General features: G+C 36.9%; 2 protein-coding genes across 2 annotated transcripts; both read right to left on the bottom strand.

Annotated features, from left to right (window-relative positions):
- Window positions 1-2269: 2269 nt before the first annotated feature.
- LOC147396992 (pentatricopeptide repeat-containing protein At1g80270, mitochondrial-like) lies at window positions 2270-5941 on the bottom strand. Its single transcript, XM_086452356.1, has 3 exons — window positions 5766-5941; window positions 4226-4802; window positions 2270-3704 (listed from the first exon to the last, which is right to left on the bottom strand). The coding sequence occupies exons 1-3, from the start codon at window positions 5804-5806 to the stop codon at window positions 2457-2459; spliced, it is 1866 nt and encodes a 621-aa protein (XP_086308482.1). The 5' UTR covers window positions 5807-5941; the 3' UTR covers window positions 2270-2456.
- A 1652-nt stretch (window positions 5942-7593) lies between these two features.
- LOC147396991 (pentatricopeptide repeat-containing protein At1g80270, mitochondrial-like) lies at window positions 7594-10987 on the bottom strand. The gene is made up of 3 exons (XM_086452354.1): window positions 10462-10987; window positions 8987-9473; window positions 7594-8670 (listed from the first exon to the last, which is right to left on the bottom strand). The coding sequence occupies exons 1-3, from the start codon at window positions 10494-10496 to the stop codon at window positions 7786-7788; spliced, it is 1407 nt and encodes a 468-aa protein (XP_086308480.1). The 5' UTR covers window positions 10497-10987; the 3' UTR covers window positions 7594-7785.
- Between the last annotated feature and the right edge of the window lie 246 nt (window positions 10988-11233).

Raw genomic sequence — 11233 nt, 5'->3', positions numbered from 1 at the left:
AACAAAATTGAGTCAACTCGGCTTTTGTTTATGTATTGTGTTATAAAAATATAATCTTTGGCAGAACTTTTTCATAAAAGCATGCTGTTTTGATCATTTATCATTTAGGAAATCTTTGAGATGATCTCTCTCTCTCTCTCTCTCTCTCTCTCTCTCTTCTCTATATATATATATATATACCAATGCTTCAAAGTACCTTTTACACTAATGAGGAAAATCAAAGGACACTTTCTCTTGTTGAACCTTGCAAAAATATTCCTTACTTGCATACCAAACAAAATTTTATACACAAATTTTCCCATAGGAATGGCTAAGATAAAAGTTTGGGTTTTCAAAAGAATAAAAAAAATGGATTGATTGATTGATAAATAGATGGATAGATAGACTTGGAAGTGAAGATATAGTATACTTTCAATGGCATTTTAGGTAGTGCACAGAATAAAAACACATCATGTTGGATTGATGTTTATAAGGGCTCAATTACAGCATTTGTCATAATAATATTATCTTGTAGAGCATGTTCAGATGGAAGGAGAATAGATCAGTCTTTATAATGTTTTGAGTAGTCTACAATTACAGAATCACAGATATCTTTTCCTTAGAAAATTATTAAGTTGGAAGGAAGTTCCATTTTCTTGAAATTTTCACTCCCCAGGCTTATTTATTGAAAAGATGGTTGAAGGATTTTTGTAATTGAGATGAAATGAAGAATTAACTAGTTTTAGATGAGATCGTCTTAAACATTCAAAATTCTGTTTTTCTTAGACTTGAGAAAAATTGTACCACTGAATCTTGTGTTATCAAATAGAGATTATTTCAGTAATCTACATTAAAAAGAGTCTTTCAATGAAGAAAAATATAGTTATCAATATGTTGTTAATAGATTCAATTGGAGATCCTAATTCCCATGGTTCTGCATGGGGCTGGCAATCGATACCGGATAAATACCAATCCAATTTTTTTAATCTATGATCCAGATCTGAATGGATCAATGCAGTTTTTAACTGAATCTGATTACATGTTTAGTCAATCCAAAATCGAACTTATCCTATCCCATTAAAATTGCAACTCAGGCATCAACTAAATCCCATCAGAAAGCCAAGTGACGAAAAGAAATCCATGAAGAACTCACAAATGAACGAGGAGAGCCGTGGAGTCTTGTTGGTCACCTTCTTCACAACAAAGTTCTTTTTTCTTTTTTTGGAATAAGTTTTTCACAGCAGAGTTCGAACTGGTTGCAGGGGAAAATAGGTGGGTGAAGGAACTAGAGTGAGTTAGGATTAGGGTTTCAATCACCATCTACATTAAACCAATCCTTGAAAATCGGACACAGAAATCGAGAATCGACAACCATGCAAGCAACTTCCGTCTATGGTGTTGATGGCAGAGTGAATGTCTATGGTTGTGGTCTGGAGGAGATGATGGAGAATAAAATCTGTATGAGAGGAGAGTATATCTGATATGTATGATATAGTAGATTCAGTTCGCATTTTTATTGTTTCGGGTAAGGTTTAATCCAAAACCAAACAAAAAATTGATCGGATCTGTAATTTTCAATCCAAGTCCGATCAAACATCCAAAATCTTGAACCCTATTTTTTTGGATCGGATACAGCATAAAAACTGGATCATTGTCAGCCCTTGTTCTGCAGCATTACAAGGTCCTGTTAGATTTTCCAAGTCCTTCAATAAGCATTCAAGGGCATAATTAGCAAGCTAGATTACAATATTGTTATTGTTGAGTGATGTGTTATCCACCTCCGCTCCCGGGTGTCACGTGCTGACATGTCTTATTCTAATTCGACTCATGACCCTCTTATATCAATAGTTGCGCCTTCCCCATCAGATCGATCTTTTGGGGTGAATGATTTGTCAACATGGTGTCAGAGCGTCAGGTTCGTATACTTCATGAGCAAGCCGTGCTAGCCTATTACCTTTTTCAAAAAACAAACTACTACATACAACCTGATTGCTGGGCCGAAAATTTTCATAAGTTCTGGCCTACGCGCGCAGTGAACTGTAATTGTGAAAAGGTTGGAAGATCTGGCCAAAGAAGGTTCGAGTCTTTTCAAAGGTATTTTCCACCCTTATGGATGAAGGGAAGTGTTGAGTGATGTGTTATCCTTCTTTGTTCCTAGGTGTGTCACATGTTCCAACTTGACCCGTGACCCTCTTATATTCATAGTTGCACCTTCCCCATCAAATTGACCTTTTGGGGTAAATGTTTTGTCAACACTTATCAAACAGAGAATGTTGTGACAGAATGAGCAGCAGATTAAAAGAGCTAGACAACAAAACTTCAATCAAGAGGCTACAGATGAGCTGTGAGATACAGTTATAAAAGATAAAAGACATTTAAACTTAAAAATGAACAGGAAAAAAGTCAGACATGAATAGCCAAGAGAAAAGTATAACCAGAGGTACCCCCTCAAGGCACAAAAATACACTAACAAAAGCTCAGTCCAACAAATCTGATATCGCTGTCTTCCTAAATGCATCGACAAGTACCAACTGTGCTGCAACAGCCTTGTTTGGAAATATGTTATCCGCCTTCATCCTCTCCCTAAACCCATAAGCCGGAGTCTTTGCATTTATATAAGCCTGGAGAAGGGATCGAAACTGCTGGAGCCGACCCACGTATCCAGACAACCTCATCCTATGAAACATCTTCTCGGCATTATGTATGTCACCCCTCTTTGCATACTGATCCATGACGCACATATACGAGCTAAACAGCGGTCTTGTCTGGTTCTGCTGAGTTGCCTTTTGCAGGATCGAATCCGCTTTCTCCACCTCCCCAGCCTCCACATAGAGCTTCACAAGTGCATCCCATGTCCATGGACCAATGCGGCATCCACTATCAGCCATTCGCTTTGCAAGATCCTTCCCTTTGGTCAACAACTTATGGTTCGCATAAACCTTCAAGAGAGGTGTGTAGTATCTGGACGAAAGTTTCTTCCAAATCTGAATCATTTTATCGAAAACTGCTTCCGCATCTTCTATCCTTCCAAGCTTGCCCCATGCTTCGATGGCGGCTACACACTCCTCAAGCCGGGGATTCGACTTGCATACCATCCAAACCCTCCCCACTTCATCGGCCTTGCCAAGGTCAGCGTAGATAGGAAGTAAGGCGCTACAAGCCCCACGATTCTCATTGAGGTTGTCTCCTTCCATCTCCTTCAATATTGCCTCGGCTTTCTCATGAAGCCCCCCAGAGATATAGTGTCTAGCAAGCATGGATTGGGTTTGGATGTCGGCTTCGAAACCTTCAGACTTCATGGTCTCGAGCAACTGTTCCATCCCTGCTAAGTCGTTTGACTGGCCTTTGGTGTCTATTAAGAGCCTATATGTGAAAAGAGTTGGCTTGATGTTTTCTTTTTCCATAAACAATAGGACGTCGGCTATTTTCTTCTTGTCAAGCCTCTTGTATAGCAGCAACAACTGGTTGCAAGCAAAAGCCGTAATTGGGAGATCCAGGTCCTTCATTTTGTTGAACACTGCTTCTGCTTTATTCATGTTAACAGCAACCCCACAGTTAGCCAAAAGGGTTCTGTAGATCATTTCCCCTCTGAAGGATACCGGGATCTTTTCTATATACTTCTCAGCCTTATGGAGGCCATGTACTTTAGCAATCAAATCAAGTCGAGAAGAATAATCTCGCTCAACAAAGGTGAGCCGCTTATTTTCTTCCAACCATTCTGAGAACTGCAAACCAAAAACAGTTGTAAGAAACTAAAACCCAAAGGGGTAACAAAATACACTTTTCATACTCACAAAAATATGGAACCAGATGTTAAGATGCAAAACAGACCCAGTGTGACAAAAAGGAATTTCTTATCATTTTTTCATTCAATATCCATAGTTCGTCCCCCCCCCCCCCCCCCCCCCCCAAATCCCAAAATAGGTTGCAAACAGTTGATACAAATAATTCGCACCGAGCTAAACATGAAATATACTTTCATCGCTATACATAATCTGCATTTCATTATTACTTCAGTTTAAGTATGGAGACGTGTCGGCATCAAGGACATGTGAGTCCCTCTCCACAGCACGTCACATTGTCACTGACCAAGTCACATAAGCTACCCACTACTAAAAAGAGTCTGACACATGATCACATTATAAAAATGAGAAGCCATATGTAGGAGACAGTATGCTAGTTTGAACTGAAAATTTTAAAATGAATACTAAAATAATTATAAGGGAAAAAAGATCAAGGCAAACACCTGCAAGGCCTTGATATACATCCGACGCTTCCGAAGATTGAGCATGGCAAGTGAGATCTCAGTTCGACCCAAAGGCTTCCCTTCCTTGACCCACTTATCCACAGCACCATGAATGGAATGACGAGGAGCAGCCATGATAACCTTGAATAACTCTGAAGGTGTCCTCTTTGATAACACTTTATCAGTCGTAATATCTGACAATTCGAGCTCATTTTGAGAAATTTCATCATCTGAAAGGTCTGACTTGGAAACTAACTCCCCATCATTTTCCTCATCTGTGTTGGTTTGTTCAATCGTATCAGCACTAGCAGGCGTTTCGAGCTCGGAAAACTCATCTTCCGACTTGTCTTCCTCCCCACTTTTATTTGCATCTGCCTGTGAAGAAAGGCCACGACTCCACACAGAGAATTTTGCACGAACATACGACCTTTGGTAAAACCTCTTTGGGAGTGGAAGGCATTTACTAGATAAAATTTGGGTGGTGTGGCAAGTAGGGATGCTATGTTCAAAATCATCACCTAGAAGGTCTGATTTAGCACAAAAAGCTCGGTAAGCCCCTACGTGATAACCTTGGCTCCTGACAAATAGAACAAAGATACATCAAAACAACAAGTACTAAATCCATTTCAGACATTTATGGTCAAATTCCGACAAGTACTTAATGAAAGATATGATTTTTTTTTAACAATACTAATCATTAAAAAAAACAGAAAAACAAAAATGGGAAAGACGTTAGCCATAAAGGTTTTACAAATTAGCTAAAAAGAAGCAACAGAAACACACCTAAAACATATGAATTAAGAAACAATATTTGGCAATCAACACTGTAGTGTACTACAATGCCTTTAACCACATCATCCAATGGTTGAAAACAAGTAACCCCATACATGTTCGATGGCAGTCAAGATTTAAAAGATGCACCTAAGTACCTCCCTCCTCATCCGGCCACCTACCTACACCTCCACTCCCCACTAAATTCCTTACGAAAGGACTCAATAAGTACAACAATTGACAGCATAACAAACCAAGGATTTTTATTTTTATTTTTTATTTTTTTTATATAGATAAAATGAGCAGAAAAACAACAAAAAAAAAAATTATTTGCAGATGCTTGGTAAACAAAAAAACATTGCAGAATAAACTCGATAAAATTAACAACAAAAATCCATCATTTTCTACTTTCATAAGCTCCTAAAATCTTCATACATATAAATGCATCCATAAAATCATTTTTACCCTTTCGTCTCCATAACCTGCTAAAAGCAATATATATATTTGCAGAAAAGTGAAAAAAAAAAAAAAAAAAATCTTAATTTGCAGAAAACAACCGTGAAATTAAAACAAAAAAAACAAAAAAAATCCCATTATTGAGAATTTTTTGCAGAAATACCCATCTCTCTAAAAGCAATGAATATTTTGCGGATAAATGGGTATTTATTTTATGGAAAAATCAACAAAATTACCCAGATTTCTCCATTAACGTATCGTTTTTAAGGATGGAAAGACATAACAGGAAATAGGTCGAAAGAAAGAAGAGTACCTGAGATTGAGAGGATTAGCAGCTCTTCGGATTGCCCACATGATTACTTCGTCGCTCTTGTGAAATCAAAAACCTTAAAAACTTCGAAAATGATAGAGAGATTATCTATAAAACCCTACTTCATGCGAGCTCGTCCAATACTGACTACTGAGTGAGAGTTATCGACAAGCCCATAAACCCTAATCACCGAGCCTATTTTCAAACCGAGGAAACTTTAGATGCTGAACACAAACACCTGTCTCCCGTGAAAAGAAGCCTAATTTGCCACGTGGCACACACTTCCCCCCTTCTTTTTTTTTTTTTTTTCTCAAAAGTTTTTTCAATAAATGAGATTCATAAAACTAGGGGCGTAAATCCTACAGATTCTAACATGATTTGATAATGGCATGATGTGTCGTAAGGGGATAATCCTCTCTATCTTCAACCAAGGATATAAAAGATGGGGTCAATTTTGGTTCGATTCCTAAGGATTTTAGATTTGAACCATCATATTTTGTCAATTCTAATTCCCATTCTAAGATTAGTGAAATCAAAATCAACAAAACAGAGGGTACTCATCGATTTTGGTTCTTTTCGATGGGTGGAACCATTTTATTATCTTTAAATGCAAGTTTTTTGGTCTTCATAAAATGGTGGAAAAAAAAATATCATTTATACATTATTTAAAAACATAATTACAAATTGTTTTAGTAAATATATAAGTTTAAATTTTTTTCTTTTTCAAAAATTTTACTTACAGAGATATGGACATTTTAAATCAACATACATCATTTATATGAAAGTTGATTTTTTTTATCTATTAACTTTAAAAGGTTGTAAAAGGTCCAATTATTTATAATATAAAAAATGATAAAATAAATCAATTTTAACTACCCATAAGTATGAATCTAGTAAAACATATCTATTATGATTCCTATTCGATTTGGTTCCTTTCAAATCTATTAACTCTAATCAGTTATTAAAAATATGGATCCAAAACCAATTATGGTTCAGGTTAAATATGTATACATTGACACCTGATATAAAATCGTCTTTGTATTATTATTATTTCTTTATTTATTTTTTAATTTTTTTTATCTTATTATTTTTATTTTTATTTTTATTTTTTTTTTTTTGGGGGGGGGGGGGGAGGCATGGTTCAGTATTTTTCCAAGACCTTATACACCCTATTTTTAGTAATTGGAAATTATATAAATGCAGATTTATAATATATATATGGGTCCCGTTCGGCTTCCTAAGTTTTACCACACACTTTAACAAACGCGTTTTGTCTTACATGGGTTAGAAGTTTTGGAATGAGCTGATTTTTGGTGAGGATGATCTCCTGAGCTGATTTTTGGTGATGATGATCTCTATGGTGAGGAGATCATCCTCACCAAAAATCAGCTCATTCCAAAACTTCTAACCCCATCAAAATTGATTTACAAAAAATGGACGGTCCACGATTTTTCAACGTGTAAACATGGGGCTAAACATTTCGAAATGGGCTGATTTTTGGGGAGGATGATCTTCTAATCATAGAGATCATCCTCACCAAAAATCAGCTCATTCCAAAACTTCTAACCCATGTAGGACAAAAAACGTTTGTTAAAGTGTGTGGTAAAACTTAGGGTGCTGAACATTTCCCTATATATATATATATATATATATTAGAGATCACATTTTATACACTCTTTTATCAATGGATTCTGATTGGGTTAGGATCGATGCAAAAAATATTGATTCCTCCGATCGGTTCTGGAACAATAATTATTGTATTGGACGGGCGTCCTATCAGGTGCCGATCGGATTTGGGTCTAATAAATTTCCTATGAAATTCCAAACCCGATCAATTGACAACCCTACCATTTTCTTTCCAAACTGAGCCATTCTCCAGCTAAAATAACATCAACAATGGGCTACTAAATGTAGCTCACTCAGTTCCAAATCAAAATATATTACATGAACGATTTTGAGTTCATTTTAAGATAAGAGCCCATAATCTAGTTCCAGCAGCGGCCGTCAAGGACATGACGAACAATCATTCCCCCTTCTCCACCTCACCCAACTCCACATAGAACTTATCTCCCATTTTCATCCCAAGTTCCTTCGCTTTGTCCAAAAGCTTATGGTTTTCATAGACCTTCAAGAGTACGGTGTAGTGCTCCAATGCGTGTTTCTTCTTTCTCCGAATCCTATCAAAAGCTGACTCCGCATCTTCTATCCTTCCTAGTTTACCCCAAGCTTCGATGGCCGCTGCACACTCCTTAATCCGAGGATCTGGCAAGCACATTGCCCAAATCCTCTCCACCTCGTCAGCCTTGCCAAAGTCCGCGTAGAGACGAAGTAAGGACCTACACGCTTCACGATTCTCTTCCAACTTCTCCCCTTCTATCTCCTTCAATAAAACCTCAGCCTTCTCATTGAGCCCTGAAGAGATATAGTGTCGAGCAAGCATGGCTTGGATCATAATGTCGGGTTCAAGTCCATCAGTTTTCATGGTCTCAAGCAACTTCTCCATCCCTTCTATGTCATTGGACTCACCTTTGCTGTCCATAAAGAACCTGTACATGACAAGAGTCGGCTTGATGCCTTTGTTCTCCATATACAATTGGAGGTCGGCTATTTTCTTCTTGTCAAACCTATTGTAGAGAAGCAACAACTGGTTGCAAGCAAAGGCCGTAATTGGAAGCTTCAGGTCCTTCATCTTGTTGAACACTTCCTCGGCTTTCTTTATGTCAGCGGCAATCGAGCAGTTAGCCAAAAGGGTTCTGTAGATTAATTCATCTCTGAAGGATTCAGGGATGTGGTCGATGTACTTCTCAGCCTCCTCAAGGCCGCGTACTTTGGCAATGAGATCAAGCCTAGAAACATAATCTCGTTCATTGAATTTGAGCCGCTTATTTTCCTCCAACCACTCTGATAGCTGCAAATCAAACATGGATATAAGAAACTAAAACACAAAGGCAACGTAGTGCTCCCTCCACACACTACCCCTCGCATTTCTTTTGTTTTTTTTTTTTTGCTCTCAAAATAGGCTCTAAATAGATGGTATGGACATTTAACACGAAACTAAACAAGAAGGTATATTACATCGCTAAACATAGTCTGCATTTCCTTATATATGCCTGTGTAGACATGTGTGGGGTACATATTCAACAAAACAAACACATGAACATATTCAGGAGAATAAACTTGTTAAACAAAACAGATCCTAATAAGTGAAAGATCAAGGTGAGCACCTGCAAAGCCTTCCCATAAATTAGACGCTTCCGAAGCTTGAACATGGCCTGTGAAACCTCAAATCGGCTCAATGGGTTCCCTTCCTCAACCCACTTATCGAGAGCTCCATGAATGGATTCTCGAGGAGCAGCCATGATAACCTTAATAAACTCTAAGTGGGTCTTTTTCTTCTCAATACCCGACAATTCAAGCTCATTTTGAGAAGTTTTGGTTACACTCTCTTCTGAATCATCATCTGAGAGCTCTGACTCGGAAATTGACTCCTCATCGTTTTTCTTGCCTGCTTGTGAAGAAAGACCATGGCTCCATAGAGATAATTTCACGCCAATAGATGGCTTTTGGTGAAACCTTTTTGGCACTGGATGGAATCTACTAGATATACGTAGGTTAGTTTCACAAGTACGGATTCCATGTGCAAAATCATCACTCAGAGTGTCTGATTTAGCATAAAAAGCTCGATATGCCCCTAGGTGGTATCGTTGGATCCTGAGAATAGAACAAAGATACATCAAAACAATATTGCATAGGTAATTTTTCCATTAAGTAATCGGACAAAGAAAAAACAAAAGATATGAAAAAAGGATTAAAGAAGAAGATAAATGTTCATGCCACCCAAAGAAACTTTGTTTAAATAAATAAATAAACACAAAACACCCATTTGACATACAGATTGAAAATAAAAAATGGGTAAGTCATTAGCGAGGAAATGGTTCATAAAGAAAGAATACAAGCATACCTAAAACATAAAAAATTTAAATATAATATTTGGCAATCTTCACATTAGTACTAGAACATCTTTAATCTCATCCTCCAATTGTTGAGAACATAGCATCCAACACTGTGGTTATTCATTTTTTCAGTTTGACGCATATGAACAGCGATCAAGGTTTAAAGGTGTGCCTTAGTACCTCCCACGTTGCCTGCCCACCCATCTGCCAACACCAAGTCGCCGCAGAATGGACTCAATTGATTTGCATATATACAGGTATTAAGTATTGACATTATCAAATCCAACGAAATTTTTATTATTTTGCTAACATAACATGACCTAAAAATAAGGATAATTATCTGCAGAAGCTTACTAAAAATAATCAACTGTATAACAAAATCAATAATTAAAAAAATCCCATAGAATATTTACTCTTTTGTTTACATAACATGAAGTTTAACCAACAAAATCATCAGCAGATACTTAGTAAAATAATAAATAAAATTCGTAAAATTAAAATTAAAATTAAAAAAAAAATCCCATCACCGACTACTTCCATAAACTTTAACATATCCATATATAGGTACAAGCGCTCATAAATGGATGCAAGAGAGACAGAGAACGAAGGGTACTCATTAATTGATAAAACCCAATAAAATTATCACTAATACATCCCAGAGTTCTTTATTAAAAGATGATTTTTGGTATAATTTCAACCAGAAAGAAGAACCAAGGATGGAACAACAGAGCGGGAAATGGAAGTACCTGAGAGGATTAGCAGCTCTGCGAAGAACCCACATCACAATTTTGTATCTCCTACAATGAATCTAAAACCCTAAAACCTTGAAATGAGAGGGAAATGTTCGAACTACAGTTCATGTCAGTATGTACAGCCAAAAATATCAACAAAAACCCTTTAAACCCTAATAACTTACAAATCTATTGGGTAAATATGTATCACCCCTGCCAGATAGGAAAAATTAGGGTCACCCCCTGCGAACTCTAAGATGAGATCTGCCCCTTAACTTTCAAACAAAATGAAGCTAATGAATTCAAAATAGTCGAAAGAACTCAACTGAGCCTTCTCCTTCACCTATTGTATTAAAAGTCGTGTCTTAAAGAAGACCAAACGAAAACATGATTCATTAATAGTAAATCCTCTTTTTAAATGACAGAGCTTCCCAACGTAGATGGAAAGCCCTCTTCTCAATCAAACTCAACTAAATCATTGGATTAAGTATGGTCAGATGATGAGTGAAAGTATCGTGGAGCTAATTGATGGCATCTAACCATGTCTTAGTTGTGCACAATATTTTCATGTGGCATGCTCTTTGAACGACTGGACTAAGAAGCTTGTATGGTGGACTTGATTGATGACATCTAACCATTTGGATTTGAACATTTAATCATGAAACAAATTATGAGTTAAAGTATTGGATGTCCTGATTAGATTGAGGACAGTCATCTTAGAATAAGGTCAATGATATTTTCTTGAAAAATACTACTTTTGCTCCTTTTGTTGTTAATATCTCTTGGG

The sequence above is a fragment of the Akebia trifoliata genome, chromosome 8 (genome assembly GCF_017979445.1).
Source record: "Akebia trifoliata isolate Shusen 1 chromosome 8, ASM1797944v1, whole genome shotgun sequence".
Taxonomy (NCBI): domain Eukaryota; kingdom Viridiplantae; phylum Streptophyta; class Magnoliopsida; order Ranunculales; family Lardizabalaceae; genus Akebia; species Akebia trifoliata.
The sequence above is the reverse complement of the archived record's forward strand: the minus strand, read 5'-3'. Positions and strand labels throughout refer to the sequence as shown.